This window comes from Stegodyphus dumicola, chromosome X2 (assembly GCF_044657685.1).
Source record: "Stegodyphus dumicola isolate Sdum_Otavi_A_Nest chromosome X2, ASM4465768v1".
In the NCBI taxonomy this organism is placed as follows: Eukaryota; Metazoa; Arthropoda; class Arachnida; order Araneae; family Eresidae; genus Stegodyphus; species Stegodyphus dumicola.
The window spans coordinates 104,718,646-104,741,692 of NC_140781.1; the positions used below are offsets into that span (position 1 = coordinate 104,718,646).

General features: G+C 33.9%; 1 protein-coding gene across 1 annotated transcript in view; it reads right to left on the reverse strand.

Moving 5' to 3' along the window:
- Positions 1–23,047, reverse strand: part of LOC118191851 (synaptic vesicle glycoprotein 2B-like) — a 132,792-nt gene that overhangs the window by 27,444 nt on the left and 82,301 nt on the right. Inside the window, exons 4-7 of the mRNA XM_035362705.2 lie at positions 9,848–10,028; positions 6,821–6,972; positions 5,712–5,845; positions 5,339–5,422 (exon numbers count right to left, since the gene is read on the reverse strand). Coding sequence (XP_035218596.1) covers positions 5,339–5,422; positions 5,712–5,845; positions 6,821–6,972; positions 9,848–10,028 — 551 coding nt within the window. The remainder of the gene's footprint in view (positions 1–5,338; positions 5,423–5,711; positions 5,846–6,820; positions 6,973–9,847; positions 10,029–23,047) is intronic.

Sequence of the window (23,047 nt, forward strand, 5' to 3'; positions counted from 1 at the left end):
CAGCAATAGCTGCGAAATTTTTTATAAAGGACCTATAATATGAACAAAGTCCTAGAAAAGAAGAGAGCTTCTTTGCCGTGTTTGGAGTCGGATACTTTTGTACAGCGATTATTTTTGATTCATCTGTCTCGATCCCTTTTTGAGATATTTTGTAACCTAAATATTTTAATTCAGGGGCTGCAAATTTTCACTTTTCGACATTAACTTTTAGACCGGCCTCATTTAATAAAGAAAACACCTGTCTTAAATCCTGTACATGTTGGTGGAGATTATCACTAGTAATAATGATATCGTCTAAATAGATAAATGTGGACTTTCCAAGAACAGGTCTTAACACAATGTCCATGCATCGCTGAAATGTTGCCGGGGCCCCTGAAAGGCCAAACGGCATACGCAAAAATGCATAAGTGCCAGACTTGGTTATAAAAGCAGTCTTAGGCACGTCCTCAGGCCTAACCCCTATTTGAAAATAACCAGTCGTTAAGTCTAAAGTCGTCATAAATTTGGTTGATTTTATGTTCCTTAAAATTTCTTCTATGATCGGTAACGGATATACCGGATATTTAGTTATGGAGTTTAATTTACGGTAATCAATAGCGAATCTCCATCTTTTTGGATGCGTCAAAGGATAGTCATTATTTTTCTTACATAAAACCACTGGGCTGGCATAACTACTTGAGATGGGCGTTATGATCTTTTTACGTAGCATATCGGTAATATGCCATTCTATAATTTTTTCCTTATTCTTATCATACCCGTATTGTTTTTGACGAACTGGCATTGCATCTCCGGTGTCAATACTATGGTTAGTAACCTGAGTAAATCCTGGAATATCACTTAATAACGAAGCAAATTCACTTACCACTTGTCGGATTCTTCCTTGCTCGTCATTAGAGAGGTGGTCAAGTTTTAACATCGGCGGTTCAGCGTTTTATGTACGAACTGGTTTCATTGTCAGCTTAAGGGACGCTTCATTAAAATCCAGCGTAGCTTGTGCTTCTGAAAGAAAATCTATTCCTAAAATTATATGTGCTTGCAGATTCTTTACTATAAAAAACATCACCTTTACTTGTTCGTCCTTGATACGGATATACAACGGTACTTTACCTACGTACTTACATTTTTCTCCTTGCGCCGCTAACACTGTCGTATTATCCGAATTATATATGCGGTATTTGCGAAAATACTTCCTAAAAAAATCTTCTGCCACACAGGAAAACTGCGCGCCTGTATCCAGGAGTGCGGTGGCTGGGATATTATTCACCAAGACTTCAATCTTCGGAAGAGTCAGATTTTTCACCATTACTGTATTTAACTTGTAGGAAGAGGGGTTTTCTTGGCCTTAGGATTTCCGCACCCTCCCGTCAGCAGAAATCCGTTTTAGTTTAAATTATTTTTCCTTTCCGTGCTTTCCTTCTTTTTCCACTGGCCTTGAGACTTTTTTCCTGGGTTGCTATTGAACTGTCGACGTTCGCCGGCTGTTTTTGAATGCTCGGGTTTCCTTGCCCACTGATTCGCTTTTTCTCCGTAGCCGTGTGCTTGAGTTTGCTGTAGTCTTGGCGTACCAAATTGGTTTCGCTGTTGATATTAGCGTCTTCTTTCGACGTCCGCCGTTCTTCTACTTTCAAACTGGATTGCTAGCTCAAATAACTTTTCCAGTGTAGTCGGATTTCTCAATTCAATAAAGTCTTGCACTTGGGGTAGTAACCTCGGCAAAATCACTTGAATTATTTCAGGATCCGGAAGGTTTCCATACAAGAGCTTGAAAACGTGAATTTTTCTTAAAATAAAGCTCGAGAGGTTTTCGATTCTTTGTTGATATATACTGAAAAGTTCCGTTTCTAATTTCGCACGATCCCTTACAACAGGGAAGGCTTTTAGTAGGGCAGTCTTGAAATTTTCGTAAGTATAGGTGGGACTTCCTGCTTGACCCAAGAGATTTCTGCCTATACATTTGAACCAGTTAAGCGCTTGGCCCTTCAAAGCGCTGGTAGCTAAGGTAACTTTTTGAAACTCGTGCACGGGGTAGAGCATGAAGTGGTCATCCAATTTTTCCAAAAAAACTGGTTACCGGTGAGTTTCCATTAAACGTTGCTTCTGGTTTCATCGAAGCGCGCATGGTCTGGACGATGTTACCAAATCCTTCCAGGGCGGCAGCTGGCATTTCTGGATTCTGAGCCGTTTCTGCAGGCAGCACAGGTTCTTCTTGAAATTCGGCCATGGTTATTCTTCTTCGTTGGGCGCCACTATCAGGGTCAATGTTCCTTCTTACCTTCTTCGGGAACATACAAGGACCTGACTCGGAACAGAGAGCTTACTAAAGCTATGTTCACTAATTGTGGTAAGTAGACAGGATACAGACGAAGGGTATACAAAACCCTTTATTTTTCTCTATATACAATAACTTCCGTACTTCGGAATACACTGACCCGCTACTTGGGGTCTAACGTAAAAGTATAAAAATAAAACTAAACTCTAATTTAACTTTAGAATAATAAACGTGGAAGATTGGCCTTATATTAACAGGAAGCGTATGTAGTACAGAGAACTGTGAACACTACAATACGTTTAAATTTATCAAGAGGATTAAAACCTCTGGCCTGGAAGGCAACAAGCAACTGCGTAACTTCTAAGGTAAGCGGTCTGCTTCGAACTCACTGCTTCCTCTCTCTCGCCTGGCAAAAAGCCACAACTTAAATACTTGGAGTTCGCCAGACAAACTTTGCATAAAAACCTTAACGCTTATAATTCTGGCCGGAAGTAGAAAATAAGAAGTGATAGTAAAGATTTAAAATAAAATAAACGTTAGTAAAACTTAAGATCCTTACAAAGTTTCAATGATTTAAGAGTAATATGAGGAAGGAATAAATGCTCTTAAAAGGAGCCAATAATCAGTACAGGAATGTATGCTATTTATTTCTCGAGTGTTTGCAGTACAAGTAATTACAAAATTTCACACTGCAGTTTCAATAATTGTGATTCACTCAAGCCTTAAGGAAACTGAATTGCCTATAAGCTTCTGTTTCGCTGTTAACTTTAAGTACTGAGTGTACGTATCAGTAATCAAAAAATATTTTATTCATTTTATCTTGTAATACATTGCACAAGAATAAATTCGCTTCCTAAGACAGAAATCCAATATTTGCTACTGCTATTTGTTTTGCAAACATATTACACCAGTCACAAAATTTATTTGCTGGAAATAAATAGTTTTCTTCCGCAGAGCGTATGGAAGGAGCTAACGTGTCTGTCACTCATGTTTCAGTTCGCAAAAAAATATCGAACAAACAGAAAGTAAACCATTGTCACGCAAAAAGATATTTAAAATTGACATAGCGTCTGTCTGGGCATAGAGTCGTGAGCATTTGTAGTGATAAATTGTGAGTTCAGAATGAATAATATTCGCTATTCACCGATAATTGATTTCTTCTGTTAGGAATATGACAACTTACGCATTTTAGTGAAAGTATAGGGCCGAGGACTTTCTGTAAAAGATTTTATGTAACTCATTTTCATAAGCATGCTTGCTGCCACTAATTTAATTCAAGTATATTTATTCTTACTAGGCATAACAGCATGGAATATAATTAAGACACAATAGCACGCCGAATAAATACTAATTCAGAAGTTAAACAACAAAAATCAGCGTTATATTTACAAAGTTTTCACAGGACTAGTTTCGATAGTTTTACCGAACCACCATCCTCAGCTGCAAAACCGCAAAAGCGGTCATTTGCGGTTTTGTTGTTTGACTGATTTTTGTTGTTTGACTTCTGAATTAGCATGGAATATATTTAAATATTATAGTAATCTGGTTCCCGATATTTTTCAGTTTCTCAAGCTTCGAATTTTTCGAATATTTCTTCTGTGTCCAGGTAATTCGAAAAAATGAGTACTCTAATGGTTATAAAACATTTTAATTGAGATCTGTATTTAAGAACCAGAATTATATAGGAATATGACAACTTACATTAGTGAAATTATAAGGCCGAGGACTTTCTGTAAAAGATTTCTTATAACTCATTTTCACAAGCCTGCTTGCTGCCACTATACTTATTTAATTCAAGTATATTTACTCTTACTAGGTATAATAGCATGGAGTATATTTACAGTTTATAGTAGTCTGGTACCCGGTTTTTTTCAGTTACTCAAGCTTCGAATTTTTCGAATATTTCTTCTGTGTCCAGGTAGTTTAAAAAATGAATGTTTAAAAAAGGAATCTTATGGTTATGAAACATTTTAATTGAAAGCTATATTTAAGAACCAGAATTATATAGTTTATGCTTAATAGAAGATGCATTCTACCATATATGTTCGACGTAAACCAATAACTGCCATTGTCAACAACGAGAAATGCCAAATTCAATTAAAATCTTAATAGTAATTACATTTAGCAGAATATATTGAACAACTTGAAAGCTGAAATTACTTTTCGTCTTGAACAATTTTTAGAAGTCTAAAGCCGATATCCTAAAACTGCATTTCCGATATACAAATTTAAAAAAAAAATTCTATTCGGAGTTTTCTTTTATAGCATAACGGAATAAAGATCCCGACACCACAGTTTCCAGTTTCAAATTTTCCAATTTAGATCGCATTTATAATTTATTTTTAATAATAAACTTTTGACCGTGCGTTAGAAGCGTGAACAATTTATTGAATTATTAACAGGAATTAAATAAAGTTCCGTCAGTAAGTCCTTGTGGTATAGTGGTTAGTACCACAGTAGTGGTCTTTGTGATGTACAGTTAATAAGAGTAAAGTTCTAAGGAATTTTCTCTCTCCTTACCGTACGCCTTAGTGGTGTAATTGGAATCACGTCTGCTTGGCAATCGAGAGGCCCGGAGTTTGAATTCCAGCGAGGACACTGCATATTTTTCATGCTTCCTGCTTTAGCAAACCCAATAACTCTACGAAGTCTTAGGTTCGATTCTTAACGAGATCATGAGAGATTTTTCACAATTTCATGCTCCCAAAAAGGACTGTAATAAATGCAGCCTGAACTAAAATGCGATGCACGATAATTCGTTGTCCCCCTGTGTTGGCTAAGACATCTTCGTCGTCTTCCCTTTGTTGAACTTTAAGTGGGAGGATATAAGGAAATAAACTGCATTTCTGCCATTTGATCTTGATGAACTTGTCGGAATGGTATGACTATCAGCACAGTTTACAATAAAAACATCTCAGATTGAATTCCAGGAAGAACACATCCGCCTAATTATTTCTTGCTTCAATAAAACCTAATGCGTCTGTTATAGTCAAGCATGAATTCCCTTAACATAAAATTATTATCACAAATTTTTAAAAAAATCCTTATTTTGATTAAAAAAGTTCTTACCTGATATTCTTCGCGACTTTTTATAGCATTATTCCAGGACAGGATTTGTTTGTATACATAGAGAGCTTCACCGTTACGTCCCATCTGTAAATATTTTCATCAAATATTGGTTCTAACTAGTATAGAATATGTATAATAATTAGATTCCAATTAAGCATAGCATTAAGCTGCATAGTAGGCAGTTAATAGACCGATGTAGATTTTAATCACGTCATTCATTTTATGTATTAATAGTGCTAATCATAATTTTTAAATCTTGTTACATGACAGGCTATTATTTTCCCTTTTTAAAATTTTCAGTGTATGTTTTAATTCAGAAGTTTAAAGTTTTCGTACTTTAAGGCATAAAGAAAAATTCAAGTGAAAAACTCACCTCAAGCAGAAATCTAGGAGATTCTGGAAGGAAAGATGTTCCGACAGCAGATGTAATTGCCGGAATGGAACATATCAGGAGAAATTTTCTCCATCTTCCGAAATGCAGTCGCTTAGTGTCCATTATAGTTGTACCTGATGAAGAAATACGATTTCATTAACTACTGTTGGCAACTATGAAAACAATGGGCTGCTAACAACTTCAAAAATCATAATCATGCTTAAATTCTTAAGAAGTTTCTTGAAAATTTCTGACGTTTATGAACATAAATACAAACTCTATAAATGTGCACACTGAAAGGCGTTTTAAGAAAATATCCTAAGTTAGTTTACCTACTAAATTTATTAATTATTATTAAAAGCACTTAGCTAAAGTTATATAATTAAAATAAATCTATATACCATCAGTTTTATCTTACTGGGATTGTAAAAGATTAACTTAAAGAATTGTAAAGAATACTCGTAGCATTTGTTACTATGCTTGACTGATGTTGGAAACTGCTGAAGTTTCAGAAGCGCAAAGGGTATGTCAAGTGATACGAATCAAATGAAATAAATGTAAGGACTTTATTTACTTTCCTCCTAAATTGTAAATTAAGTGGATTATGATATACTTGAGTATTGTTTGCTCTTCTCAAATATTTGGGGATTAGAGTACATGACTAGAAGTCAGAAGTACATTACTTATTTGCAATGCAAGTAATCACATTTTGTCGTGCTTCAAGTATCTCACTTGCGAACTCGATCAGTTGAAGAAAGATGCATGAATTACGGTCTTTTCTGATTTCTAGACTCAGTGCAAAAGTTTAGAATGAATTCTAAATTTTTATTCTGACTTTTACTGTTATTTAAAGTGGCGCTTCAAAATTATATGCTTACAGATGCAAATTTAGTTTAAAAATCTTAACTTTAAAACATTACATCATAATATAACTATGCTTTTTTTTTTTTTTTTTTTTTTTTTGCTTAGCTGGGTAGCAATTTACTGAAACATTTCGTGGATTTTAACAAGTTTCCGTTTTCTTAATTAAGGCGTCTTTACAAAGTACTCAAAGAAAATACAAGCATATGAAACTCACAGATTAAATGTTGTAAAAAGAGTGCACTTACCACTCTTTGGAATTATTCCCCAAGCTAAGACGGCTACGAATATTCCACCAAGAGCCCAGAATGCGAGTAAAAAACTAAGATGTTTGCCTCTGTTCTTACGAACTAGAAATTCGGAATAAAATGTGAAAACAATTGGTAAAGATCCACCGATTCTGTAAAATAGAATATACAAATTTAGAACGTGTCTCTAGTTTCAAATTTATAGTTCCTATAGAACTGGTATAAAGAGTGCAAATTTTTAATTTTCAAAAAGCGACAGACAACTTGTGTTAACCATTAAAGGTTTTGAGCATCATAATTTATACAATAGTTTGTTTTATAAAAAAAGCACATAGAATTATTATTATTTATTAGAAAAACAATCTTTCGAAACAATTTACTACAAGCTAAAGAACACGGTAAACCGACCACCTTGTTATAATACTTCTTAAGTCTGACAGCGAGAACATTTCTTGAAATAATGAATTAGTTTATTGTTAGGTAATTTCGTTTTATTTCAGTATATTTTTCTCAGGCTCAAAAAATTCTTTTAAAATATTAAATAAATGTTTCTTCTTAAATAAAGTTTAAACTGGTTTTCAGGAACTTTCACTTCAATATGAGGGAAATAATAGATATATGTACCAAGTTCGCCTTTCAGATTTGTACCTAAGTTTATCTGACAAGAAATGCATTTTATATTAAGTACCTTAGCACTAAATATCCCACGTATACTTGGATTGGGATTAATTCGTTCATTATTGTAAAATCAATTTTAGCTCACACTAGCTAATTAAGAACTGTAACTTAAATTGGATTTCCGAACATTTAATCAAATGTGAAACGAATATAAAACGAGACTGTAGCTACGCTTTGCAAAGTTAAGTAACTGACTTGAAAATATGAAGCAATGTAATGTCTCTGCCCGGGTTAGAAACTGAGACTAAATCTTTTATATCTAAAGGAGAAGGGTTTGGGAATTGAGAGCGGCCACATATTTAAATATTTTTAACTTCTCCCAGTTGTAACTAGCTTGATTATTTTACAATTGTTCCCCTGATGCATATAATTTTAATAACAATTAAATAGCAGAACCTTAATATGTGTGAGTCTTCAGTCTTGAATTAGAAGCAAGAAGTATTTGGTTGCTATCAAGACCAGAACAATTTTACAAAGCGCTTAATCTAGAAATATTTATTTTTCACTTGAAAAATTTTTTTGGCTGAGGAAAGTCTAAATCCATCAAAAAGTAAATCTTCCCTAAGATCAGACTCACTCAGATTCGCTAAATATTTCGAAGCCTTTCCGATACCCAATTATTGATTTAATTCGTGATTTTCAACACAAAAAGTTTATTTTCTTTTTAATATTGTCAACAACACTTTTATATTAATCTAGCGACACCACACTGCAGCCAGTGACTGACCTTATCTTGGAGTTTTGATTTAGTTGACCAATTTTTATTTTATGGTTTGACTTCTTTTTACTCTCATTCTGAACTCATATTTTCTACAAGTATGCATTTTAAGGATCATGCAGATTAAGAAGACGAATAGAGATATAACGGTTTAGCAAATTTTAGAGCAGGATATTTTTCTGAATGAGTTTAAATGACCTTTCTGTACTTGATCCCGACTGTCAGTAGGTTCAGTAAGTATATAATCATTATAATTAACACTTAGTATGTTAATATTATAGCTATACCACTAGGCTATAAAATGAAATTTCAGATCGCCATCATTTTGACCCTGCTTCGATCACACGGAAATTAGATATTGTTACTGACGTTGTTAAGTTCTGTCTAATTTCTGAAACTTTCGCAGGAGATTTAAATTATAAACTTAGTTTCGCTTTAATGCATGGGCTGTAAAAGCCAATAAATATTTATTATTTGCAGTCCAATTCTTAATAGCGCTATCCTGACTTTTAAGAAATAAATTTAGTAAAGATTAGGACGCTATATACAGTACTTGACGACGATAGAATAAAATACGCTTTTGTGTCTGATTTGGATTTTATATAATAAGAATTTCCTATCTTGCACAAATGAACTTCTTTATACAAAGAAACTTCGCACAAATGAATGTTGCATAAGGCAACTTTGCATTGTGTTAACGAACTTTGCATAAATGAAATTTTAACAAAAGAATTTCTACACAAATAAACTTCGAATAAAACAGTTGGAAAAAAAAGAACTGTAGCAAATAACTTTACACAGCATTAAGGAATTTTGCATTAAGAAATTTAACATAAAAGAATTTTCGCTTTAATAATCCTTGCATAAATGAACTAGTAAACAATGCATATTATGCGCAAATACTTTTTAATAGATAATTTTTTTATTCAGATTACACATGAGACCTGACCTATCTGATTTGAGAAACGTTCTGAAAAACTCAAGAAAGACGGAATAGGATTTATTATAATTTAAGGCAAAGAATTCTTTTGTAAATATTTTGCTAATAGAGTCATTGAATTAATATAAATTCTGCCACAAGCAAATAATAATAGAGTTGAAACCGTACATCTATGTATACTGTTTGAACCATCCAGTTGGTGCATAAAATTTCAAAACAAATAAGGCTTTAGTTTCTTATATATATTTCTGTAAAAGTCCTTAACTGGCCTATGATTTTGGAATTCCTTTAGTCGTAGATCTATACCTGGAATTAAAAAATGCTTTAAATGACACAAATATTCATGCTTAGTCAATTTTTATTTTAAAGAAATCAATTTTATAAAAATTTAGAAATCTAATATTTTTATACTTTTCTCCGGCCCCTATACTTATATTTAAAAAAAAATTCGTGCTCCTTATAAAAAAATAAGACATAAATGGGTGACTTCCTTACGACAGAAATTAATTAAGTCGGAGAGCGTAATCAGGGTCCTACATATACCGAATGCTATTGAAAAGTACCTACAAACAAAATAATGGCACTCTCATTTAAATAAGTTATTGATATTTCACACATTTAACTGTGTTTTGATTACAAACATGAGCTTCAAGATACCATCTGTATGAGTAAAAACTTGATCATCACTCACCCGATACTACTGCACAGACGAGTTATCATGAGAAGTGAGTAAGTTGGCATAAAAGCAGTTATGACACCAAAAATTCCATTGCTGGCTAGGGCTGTTAGTAAAGTACGTCTTCTTCCCAGCCTATCCCCCATAATGCCCCATACGAGAGCTCCGATCATCATCCCGATGAAAGAAATTGTACCTGTACGGCAATAAAAAATGCATGATGAGACCAGCAAATCACTACTGTTATAGCTTTACACTAATAAAATGTTTGTTATGATACTGATATTAATTCATCCATTTAGCTCAATATCTTTTTATCAGAACTAAGAAATAACTTTTAGACTACGCGATGAGTATTCGTTCCCTGAATTACATAGAAATAATTCTCTGACGCAAAAACTTTTACTTAATGTGAGGACAAGCCTTAAATTTTGATGATTTAATTTGAATCGTTTTTCACCCCAATTGAAGATGACAAGGTTTGCGGCTAGCAGTTTGAGGGTGAGTTAAAGAGACGAAGCGACTATTGTCTCTTGGTCTCCTTGGCATTCATTCATATTGTTGCGTGCGTACGGGTTCGTTACGAAATTAATGCACAAGTCCGATGAAAAATGAACAAAACGTATTATTATTACAACAAGAATACTTAAATTTCCTCAGATATTCGTGCAGTATTACAATATCTCACAGTAGTTATCTTTTAACTACTCAAACGTTCAAGAGAACTTAATTCGAAACAGCTGAAGAAAGCTAATCCGCGAATTCGCTACAATCAACAAGAGCAGTTTTCTAAACAAACTTTTAAAACAACAACAAACTAATATCACACCGAACTGAGAGGTTTTCCTCCTTTTATAAGACTTTAAATCGCGAGTGAGAATTTTCTGGAACTTTCTCGAAATCAAAAAGAGATATTTATTTACTAAATGTTAAATGCACGTGCTCGTGTATTTTTAATTTTCCTCCTTAGCTTTCCTTTAATATTCATCACTTGCTGCACTGCGCGGAGAATAAAATAATTTAATTTATAATTCAACTAGCATTAGCTATTTAAATACCAAATCCGTAACACTGGCCCCTTCCCAAGGACTGCACGCCCCGGGCAGTATAATCCCTGTATAGGAAGCCAAACTTACAACTAAGGCATAAATGCAATAAACAACATGAACACTAAATGCAATAACTAACATAAACAAATTAAATGTTATCAAATATTAAATACAAATAAAATACTAAATACACATTTAGAGACAAAAGGACTATGGTCTTACACTATTTACAATTATTTACATTACGTAGTATGGCCATAGTAATGAGCTAACCTGTTGTAATGAACGACTTTAGGTTTAGAGTTCGAAGACTTACGGATCCGAACCACGACGTCATTCAGCCTGTTTAGGATTGTGTACGGACCATCCTAAAATGACTGTAATTTTGGACAGAGTCCTTTCCGTCGAGTCTGATTCCACAACCAAACCTTGTCTCCTTCGTGCAATTGATGTCCAGTAACTCTCGTATCGTATCTGGTCTTCACTTTCTCCGTCTCCGAGTTGACTCGCTTTCGTGCAGAACGATGCATCACTTCAAATCGGGGCTGGATATCTTGAATGTATTCCTCAGGAGATGAAGGCGCATCTGTAGGGCGAGCAAACAGGCGGTCACAAGGCAGACGAAGGTCTCGACCGAAGAGCATCTGAGATGGTGAATAGCCGGTAGTTTGGTGTTTCTTTCCGACCCTAGTATGATTTCGGCAGCTTTCTGAGTAGGGTCTTTCACATTAGACGTCGGCGTTTCCAGGCAATGACGCCTTTTGAAGATGGATCGTCATGTCCTCAGATGCTGAGAACAGCTTATTGTTTTTGAAGTCTAAAGAAAAATTATATTTCCTTAAAAAATTCAATCCGGAGTATACATGAATCTGTAATATCCGACACATATGCCGTGTGATGGTAGGCAGCACTTCCAAACATGATGTTCACATTTAACTTCCCAGTTATGTCGATCTTATCACCAGATGCAGTCTGAAGGGTAACACAGGATGGCGTCCAAATAAGTTTATCTTTAAACTGTTGAGCTAAATTTTGATGAACATCCAGGGGGACGGGTCGGAGGTCTTTCACCTTTTGCTTTCTAATGAACTCAGTTATTTGAAATCAGCTACCATTGACAGAGGATGTTTTCAATGTTGTTTATTAAGCTTTCAAAACGTGTTCGCCTTGCCATCAAGGAAGACATTTCGCTGTTAGAAATAACATCAATAGCCCTGCTGTTATTCCACTTCATATCTTATCAGTTACAAAGTTACACAGATTCTCCAGAAGTTCAACCTTCAGTTAATTTTGTCACATATAATAAAATTCGTTTTTCATCCGTTAAAGATTCCATCTCTGACTTGGAGAATCACAATATTTTGAAAGAATTCTTGTTTCTGCTCTCTAAAGAATATCTTGTGAAAGTGGTTTGAGATAAATTGGGAAATCTAAAAGAGCGTTAAAATTTCGCTTCAAGGAACATGAATTCTTATGTCTGAAAAGGAGAAATAAACAAATCTTCGCTAATTAATTATAATTAGAAACCTAATTACAATTTTGACTCTGTGTCTGAGAAAATTTTCCATGAACTTTCTTTAGTTGTATAATGGATTTCTTTGAAGAGTTTCACAATCACACGCAAAAGTTGTCTTCTTCAGTTAAGGTCATTGACTCCAATCCAGTCCTTCTTAACAATTTTAGAATTTTAATTACTTGATATTTCGCGTTTCATAATTAATTTTATCGAAAGATGTCGCTACATTCATATTCACTTTGATTCCTCATTTCTGTCGATATAAGTATAGTCTTCGCTGCTCCCCTTCAACAGAGCTGTTGTTGCTTCTGAATAAGAGGGACATGTATCCGATCGCAATCGAAATCAATAGAATTTTGCTCAAAATCTACGCAAAAATTATATTGCTGATTTGACTAATTGTGGAGTTCTCATATGAGCAGTTTCATGATTTTATAAAAAGTTCTTTTAAGTTATCACAGGAGCAGTAAGAATTGGTAGAATTCCGTATATCTCTTTAAAGTGGATCTTAATTCTTAGAGATGATTCTATGATTCATTATTATAGCTAATCAAGGTTTTCTTTCACTGATGAAGAAAATGAAAATGTATTATTATGATGCGTTTGCAACAGTTTTTAAATGAATAAAAATTTTTCATTACTGCTTCAGTGTGCTACTTTATACGTTGTAAGAATGGCTTAAAAATATTAGTTTTTTTAATTACGAAAATTGTATAAATAACATTTCTTAATTTTTAAAAGTAAAATTTAGAAAAATAATTTAATGTAAATGTCTTCCACATCATGCCAATTACTTAGACTTGCTACAAGAATTTCTTTCTTCTGACACCTATGTAAATAAAGTACAATTTAAGTATATCCTAACGATTAGGCTTCCTCGATTAAGGATCGATCATCTGATCGATCAGTTATCGTTAAAATATTTGGTAGTTTAAAAAGTGTAAAAGATTTAAACAATTTTTGTCTTCCCTTTACTGAAAAAGAAAAGTGTAATTAAGGATGAAGGAAAGTATTTAATGTTTTGAAAGTAAGTTTGTATTTGGTAAAACATATCTTTTATATTATAACACAGGAAATATTTGTAATCAGATATTTCTGGTTTTATGAACAGCACAGAGATAAATCATTACATACTTCGAAGATAAATAACGTGGACTCTCTTTTTGCATTCAGTCTTCAGTTGCCAAAGGGTTAAAGGTGAGAAATATTAATAATTTTCTTTTATTTCTAGCTGTTGAGCAGTCTGCATGTATAGACGATTTCATAATATTACCTAGGTTTACTGGTTATTGCAGTTTAGAAAATCTTCCATGAAGGTGTCCCATCCTTTAGATGGATAGCCCTAGTGTGTTTTGCGATTGTTAAGTTATTTATTTCATTAAGTTTGCTTTAAGTTTGTGCTATATTACTCAGAAAGGAAAGTTTGAAATTCCTATATTCTAAAACAATGTCTTTAACGGCACGATTTTATGAAGAGCATATAAATTATTTAATAAATTTTTGTAATGCAGCAAATAATATAACTTGATTATAACAGTAAAAACTGCTGATTCGGAGTAAAAAAACTTCTAACTGATTAAGAAATGTCACGGTAATTTTATTAACTCTATCTGCGAAATCAAGGCAGTTCCCTTAAACGTTTCTTAACATAGTCGGCAAATTTCCAAGTTCTTTCTTAGAAAAAGAAATTAATGCTACTCCAAAATACTAAGGCGAAAAATTCTCTTTTCCTGGGAAATTTGCCATTTATGTAAGCTCAGCTGCTAATCTGAAAATAATTTCAATTGGAAACGCTAACGTCTCCATTATATAGTTTTTTAAGAAGAAGAATAAGGCATTTCTTTTCCTCTTTTTGTCGTGGACGAAAACAAAATGTATATAAATATAATTTTCTGTGTCTTTACTATGCTAATAAAATTCAATCTTTTTTTCCTACCTTCCTTGGTAAAGGGTGTTTCTAAGATTTTTACAGCTTTGTTTCTGCTCTCTAAGAAAATAACAGTAACTGAGAATATCCAGATTATTGAGAAAATTTTCTGAGATGAATACTCCAGAAATATGTTTCTCGATTTTGTATGTGATTCCTACGGGATTTATTCTTATATGACCCTATTTTTAATGTAGACATTTATTTCAATTTCTCCATTTATACTGATACGGAAAACAATTTTTCATGGTTATTAAAAATAGAAAACAATTTATGACTGCCCATTTGTTCTTTTAATATTTAAGAACTAGAAGAATTCGATTACTGGTTTCTTTGGAAAGAAGTAAGGGGCTTTTCTGAATTTCTTGTGTCTTTAGATTTAAGTGCTAGTTTAAGTACAGACATTTGCAAAGGCGAACAACTATGCAAGACTCTTAGAAGATTCTACAGAATCTCCTATCTGCGTTTGACCGGGTTGCCCCGAGAAAAGAGATTATAAGTATTCACCTGTTCGATGAACAAAATTTAATGCGTAATTCTGCGATTAAACAACTGATGAGTGTGTTACTTGTAGTATTTATAATAGCGACTATGAAATAAAGTGATTAGTATAATATCTAATGACTCTAAATAAAGGTGCATGTGGAGGAAAATTTACATTCAGATTATAAAATTCATTGTTTGATAGCATGTGACTAATGAAAAAAGAAACATTTCAAAAATAATTTGTGCATATGAGCCAGTTTCCCTTTGAAAGTCCTCCACGAAGGCATCCCTCTCCTTAGGCAGATAGCCATTGAGTGCTTTGACATAATTAAATAAACCAAACAAAAAACAATTAAAAATAATTTCGTTACAGTCGACTCGTGTTAATTCAAAATATTACTAATGAAGAGAGAAGCATTTCAAAAATAACTTTAATACAGTCGACTCGTGCTAATACGGTAATCTGTAAGATGAGCTATATGAAAGTTCCGAGCGATCTCCTATAAATTTTTTTTCCATTCGATCCAAAAGAACGTTCGATACTGTACCATTCTCCGTTGTCGCTTAAAAGACCGTAATAATGCGAGTCCATAGTATCAAAAATAAACACTATAAAATTTTATGCTTCCACATTTTGTATAAGACTTATAAGTGTAGGTATCCCTCCTGTAGCATGGTAGACAGGTTTCTAGAAAATACCCTGTTGTGCGAAACCGTCTTATTCGAGACTGAAAACCAATAGAAAATTGAAGGATACCTTCCAAAAGCTTTCAAAAGCAAAATGTTATTAATGGTTCTCACTGCTGCCTCATTTAAATATAGCCTTTTTGCAACGTGAGATTCCTTTTCCCTTTTTAGCAAAAGATTCAAAAACTATTTTTATCTCTAAAGAAATACATTTTCCTTTAATAGTTGTTTTCTTACTTTAAGACATAGTTTGGGACTAAAATCTAAATTTGCAACAATTACCCCTAAAAATGAATAAGCTTATTAGTAACACCTACCCAAAAATTAAAAAAAAATTCCAAAATCTCAATTACATGCAATCTACCAAGTGAACATTTAAAGCCCAAGATAATACTGTGTAAATGATTCGCACGTTTCAATTTTGGAAGAATTTCGATGTGAGAGAATGCCAGTACTAGCGGAATTTATTTAATTTTGCGTGTATAAATAAATAGGTTGTGGTGATGGCACACACGATGGCATAGTACGTAAATTAATTTCGCAAATGTTTAGAACAAAAATTATGTTATCGAAATATGAATACACACAATGCGTTATAAGAGGGCATTAAAGTGCTAGAATGAAAATATGTTGCCATGCCATATGAGGGTTTCCGCAATTTTCTTATTGTGTAAGAGCGAAACGACATGGTAGGAAGCCGCATTAATAAGAGGGATACCTTTATTTAATAATGTTTTCACAAAATAACTCACAAAATTGCAGTTAGACTGAAAAATACTGGAAGGAGAAAATAAGTGTTGGCTTCGACTTATTTAGATACCATCTTAACTTCTTGAAGAACTACTTAAAGCTCAGTAAAATCAAACAAATTAAAATGGGTATAAAAACTAATTTCAGGGATCAAAGCAGCACCATCTCTCGTTAATTTGTTGCTAGAGTAAATGACTTAGTGTTTGTTTATTGGCTTGTGAATTTGATTCTGCCAAAGTAACTCGAGGCCTGCGAAATGAATTAGTGAAGACTAGAATATACATAATTGTTTCTGTATAGAAGCCGCTTTGGTGAATTCGTTTGTGAAAATACACACTTTGCTCTAGTATAAAACTTCGGTTTAGAAATCTAAAAGCCTTATGCTATATTGCTCATGATTTGTTATATCGAAATCTAATAGCGGGGAATCTTCAAATATGATTACATCCAATAAAAAAATTAATCTCCTTTACACCGTAACAAGAAACTTAAAAGAAAAATTCTTGTATATGTTTTGATAGTGGTAAGCAAATCGACAGTATTAAGTCATATTCTATAGCAGACCTAAATTTATGATACTTATAAACGTGTAAGATTCTGTACTGTGTACTTTTAAGTTACAGTTGAATGTGAAGATTCTTAAGAACCAGTAAGCGAATAATTGCTTGAGTTCGGGGGGGGATAGGAAACAAGTAACTCTTTATTATTCCAATAAGGTGTAACAGAACTCCGTCTTGGAGTTGTAGAATAAAGTCGATACTCGGGCTTAAACTTAAGAGACTAAGAACTAAACTTAACTAATCTTAACTAAAAAGATATAGCCGAATCTATCAAACTTCTAATAGAGTTGGCCCTTAAAGCTGATTAACTGCGAAGCTATCAAGGGCCTAAAGTACGGCCGAGCGTAATAATAGCTTAAGAGAGAACAGTCTAAAAAGGCAGATCCGTGGTAGCCAGAATCACTGGTTCTCTCTCACGAAGACAGAACTTCGCGGTTAAATACTACTTTGCATTCAAACGTGATTCTAAAAATACGTTCTGGCCGGAAGTTGTAAGTTGAAATTAAGAAGCGATAGGAAAGGACTTTAACTCAAAGTTTAACTGTTAGATAAATAAACATAATCCTTAAAAACGAAGAGGCTGTAGCATATGCATTTAACGTGATTTCTATACATATATATTATAAACTTGAATACGAAAAATACATTAAAAATTGTTAATATCAAACGCCCTCATAAGCACAAAATCTATTTTTAAAAAATTGTTGAATTAAGAAGCGATAGGAAAGGACCTTTAACTCAAAATTTAACTGTTAGATAAATAAACATAATCCTTACAAACGAAAAGGCTGTAGCATATGCATTTAACGTGATTTCTATAAATATATATTATAAAGCTGAATACACAAAAATACATTAAAAATTGCAAAATTCTACTAAGGCAGAAGGAATTAAAATTTGTAAATGAATAAGGACAAAATAAATGTACGATTTTATTGTAATTTTTCAACAGCTTGAAATACAGGGTGTCGATTGTCAACAATTACAAATGTAACCCAGTCCATTAATCTATGCAAGGCCGGATGTGATGGTCTCTTTATTATGGAGGCAACTAATAGATGGGCCACCATCGCCTTTCCTATGAAGGAACGGACAGTTACAACCATGCCTTCTCCGGGATTCGAAGCCAGGCCCTTCGGCATCGCAGTCAGCTTTCCTGACCACTATACCAACTGGGCGGCGCGACACAAAAATAAGAAATTTAATTTTATTTCCTTTCATATACGCTCCTATTTGATACTGGGGAAAATGATATAAGTCCACCCCCACGTTTTCGGTATGCAGTTTACTCTGCGGGGGAAGTTCACAACAACTCTTTCGCAAACCTCATTTTTATTTACGTCAATGGTCCGTTCAGTTTCTCTCCTCAGTTCGGGAACTGTTTGAGATTTGTTCACGAAAATATTTGACTGGACAAATCTCATAAAAAAAGTTGCTAAATGTAAAGTCGAAAGACCTCGTAGGTCATTTCTGGTCACTGTCATGAATGCAAATCACGCATCTAGGAAACTTTCATGAAACAATGTTGTTGTCTCATGAGGTGTGTGGCAGGTAGCCACTTTTGAAACCACTATTTGCGGTGTTCGTTTCATCCACAAGCAGCTCAAAAACACGAAATGTGGATCCTTTTTTTTTTTAAATAAGTTCTCACGGTTATGAATGTGCTTCTTAGCGAACCGCTCCATGGTATCTAAACTTAAAGCAAGAAATATTGAATTAATCAAAAAAAAAAAATTGCCTAGCAATTCGAAACCTACTATTTTTATGAGACGCTGTTTAATTACAAGAAAGGCAAACATTTTAAAGAAGGTCTGTATACCAGAAAATCAGTGGTTTATAGATAGATACCTGTCATTTCTCATCAGCAAAATCATTTGGAAACTGAAGCATCATGCATGGAACGAAGATGACTGGGCCCGTATTTCTTTTACGAATGAATCGAGATTCAGTTTGCAATAACTGCCGTTATTTCCTCAAAAGGGAACAACGAGCACTATATATTCTTCATGGACCGACAGATCCAGATTTAAACTTAATAAAGAATATTTTTGACTATTTTAGCAGAAAAACTGGTGGTTCGTCAGCTACCACCTATATCCTTCACAAGTTAAGAACTGTACTTTTTAGTGAATAGCATTCTTTGGACTAAAAATGTGTTATAAATGCTCTGGTTATGATCTGGTCATTACTACTCTTATCATATCCAAAACATGTTAAGACATTTCATACAGAAGTTTAGTTCTTTCAGTTCAGCTTCTTTCTCTTAGCTTTCGTTTCCTTACTCTCTTATTTAAAATATTATATCAAAATTGAAACGATATATACTATTTTAATGATTTTTAGATGCTAATGCTTTTAGATACAGTGATGTACAGTATCGAAAAGACTAAAAACATTTGGGGAATAAAAGATGTTTTATACCTTTATTGTTGAAAAAATCTTTTCCTATCACCTTAGAAGCTCCTGCTTCTACAGTAGTAGCAGTTAATCAATAATATTTCATAATTTTATTTACTTTTACTTTTAACCCATCTAACCCATCTGGCAGTTTCACTTATGCAATCAGATTTCTTGATACTTCGGTTCCACTTTTATCTTTCCAAAACTTTAAAACATAGTATTAAAAACGAAAGGAATATTTTCAACGCTTATTTCGTCATTAACAGCAAATACAGTTTGCAAAGAACATTAAAGGGATTCGGTTGCTATTCCGCAAAGCAAATGACACTTATCTTTCATATTCCAAGTCATTAGCTCGGTGTGTATATAATGTCCATGTCTAAGCTTTGAAATCAATACTCTCTTGGAAAAGTACCAAATATTCTGTATAATTTATTTCTTCTTGTTTCTTTCTGCACTTTTGCAGACATAAAAGACGTCTTGATAATATTTCCCTTGAGTATCTTAATGAGCAGTTGAGCTTAGATTATTCTAGCTTTCATTTCTGGATGAAATTCCCTGAATGAAATGCGATATTACGCAAAATTGGAAGTAAGTTTACAAAAATAGCACATTACCTTTTGTTACATTTTCCCTATTCATGGTTAACATTAGTTTTTTACCTTATCGGTTTAGATAAGAAGGTAAAATCATGTTAAATAAGTGTTCTCTGGCTGATACTAAAGACATCATAGGAAAACTGCAGTTGTTAATACTGAATGAAAAAGGGAAATAATATAAATAAATAGAAAGAAGAGATAGTCTGCGTGTATTTTCCGAAAACCTTCAATTCAAAAGTAGTCATTTTCTGTGTCAAGGTATAAGGTATTTCTCCTGCCTTCTTAGCATGCCTTCGTGGTGTAATAGTCAGCATACTCGACGCGTATTCTAGAGGTCCGTGGTTCGAGTACCGGCGAGGGCATCGCTTATTTTTAATTTCTTCTGCTTCAAACAATACCTAATGTTTCTACAGTGGCGCCGAACTAAAGAAGGTGGTGGATGATGATTCTCCACCGCCAGGATTTGACGATTGGATTCCCTAATCCTCAGTTGGCCTTTAAAAGGGGGGTATATAAGTTATTTCTCTCGCCTTCTTAACATGCTTTCGTAGTTTAGTGGTCAACACTCTGGACGCGAACCAGAGAGGTCCGTGGTTCGAGTCCCGGCGAGAGCATTGCTCATTTTTCATCTCTCCTGCTTTCAAAATAGCTTAAGGTCTCTACAAATGACACCTTTTTGTCGCTTTGAGAAAAATAAGTATTGGAAATATTCTTTTTGTTTGTTTACTTTACAACGCATGTAGATCGGAAGAATCAGTGAACTGCTTTGTGTACTAAAATGATATATAATGTTTATTTCATTTTAACTTATCATCGTACTTTTTTAGTATTAAGATCATTAAATTTTAGCACTTTCAGTTTTCTATCATAGGAATGCTATTTGAATAATAAATTTTTTAAATCTTAAAATGAGCTTTAATATATTGTTTTTATATATTACTCCCTCCGCCCTGAAATGATTGTCCGATTTCTAAATTTGCATCGGATTAAGGAAAGACGGACGGGAAGAGTGGTTTTGAATACGTTACCTTCTACTTTTATGCAATAGAATTTTGGTGTTATATGTTCATTTATTTTCATTCTTTTTCGTAGATCTATGGGAAAGAAGCCCAATTTAAGGTCTGAAGAAAGAAATGCAATTTTACAGGAGGGGGAGCCTGGTAGCACCGCACTTCCCATCTGTGCTAATAAATGCAGACACGAGCAAATTGCAACATATCAAGAAGTAGACGGGAGATAATGCCGCAGAACTGACACGTTGATAACCTCAAACGTGACAAGAAGAGGCTCCTTCGTTCATGTTCACTTGGAGGCAAACGATGAACGACGTCCTACGCACCATGCCTCACAGTATAGCAACATACCCAACTAGGTTAAATGGTGGCTGTCTTCTTCCCGAAAAAGGAAAATTAATGAAAATCTCAAATTTTATGGAATTAATCTAGCTTCGCCTAAGCAAATCCCTTGCATTGAGGTGATCCTCAAAAATTCTCTCTCTCATGGACCCCACGCATTGCATCTATTATCCAGAAGTTTCGAGAGTGTAAAGCTACACTCTATCTCTTAACTACTCGAAATAGAGTTCTGTCTATTGATAATTAGTTACTTATTGACAAATCCATTCTGCGTCCCATGCTGTGTTATACCTGTCCAGTCTGAACTTATTCTTTCAAAACAAACAGAAAACAACTTCAAACTGCCCGTAATAGCATACTAAGGCAAATTATCGATTCTCCATGGTATACTTCGAACAAAACGATACATAAGGAACCAAAAATTACTCAACTAAGGGCCTATTATCATAAACTGGCTAAACGTTTTCAGGAAAGCCAAGAGAAAATCAGCAGTTCTGAAATAAAAATCTGCAACTATGATTTTAATAATTCACATAATATCAAAAGGCCAAAGGCCATCCTAAATTTACAAATAATTGTGTAAAATACGTGTTTATATTGTACATATTGTATTGTATTAAGTTAATATCCTGTACATTTCTGAATTAGCTGTATATATATATATATATATATATATATATAAAAGGAAGAGTCTGTCTGTCTGTGCGTGTGTGTATGTGTCTTTCGTTTGTGCTACGCGTAAGTTAATAGACCCAGGGCTACGAAATTTGGTACATAGTTGCATCTAGACAAGAGCCAGTGCACCTAGACAAGAGGGTTTTTCAAAATTCGAATGAGATTTTTTTAAATTTTATGTTTTTTGATGAAATCGCATCAGTTCGATAATTGATGTATCACTGTTGCCATTGTTGCTGATATCAGCACTGTTGCCACTCGGAAAAAGGAGGGCTATAATTCTGTGCAGTTTTTAAATTAAATATTTTTCTTGGATACTCGACGTTTGTCGAGAGAAGGCAACCCGAAGTTAATTTATTTATTGGGATAATTAATATTTGTATTAAGGGATATTGCTTATTTAATTGTAATTTTTTATATGTAATACATTTTTATTGAAATTTGTGGGGTTTTTTTTAATATAAAGTCATTAGGCAGAGTAAAATTCTGTGCAGTTTTTTAATTTAGTATCTGGTATCCCTTTTAGGCATTTTTCTGATACATTTGAAAGCCAGACGAAGGCTGACCGCGTAGCGGCTAGTAATGTATATACGGAATCATTTGATTTTACTTACCTTATTATTGCTTAGTCAGTATTCCAATGACCTTCTGTTTAATGAATTTGCAAGTTCTTTCTCTACACTTTGCGTGCTTATTAATTTAATTGATAAGAAAATTTTGAAATTTTTAATGGGGTTCGATTTGGGATAGGGCTTAAAACCCAGGCCCCCTGTTGTTTTTCGCCGTTTCGTGGTCCGTAGAAGAATAGCCCAGATAGGCAAGAGCATATGTTGGGGCCACAACTCACCATCACATCAAAGCACAGGGCACGCAATCGCGCCTATAACAGGGACTCAACTGCGACAACCAATCGCGTGTCCTCATATCCTTTTAAAAAAGCTCAGAGGAAAGTGTGTAGCGATTCCGCAGTTTAAATATCCGAGGCGATCTTATGGGAGCATTTTTGCTGCAGAGGAAAAGAATTTAACCTCTACGTGACATACCCACGATCGAACCCCAAGGTCATTTGCCATCTTCAAGAACATGAAGGTCTCTTAGCACCTCACTTTTTATCTGTGCTAATAGATGGCGACACGAGCAAACAGTAAAATCCTAAGGACCGGAACGCCACAACCACATGTTGATCATGCAGTTGTCCTAATTTTCTTCAA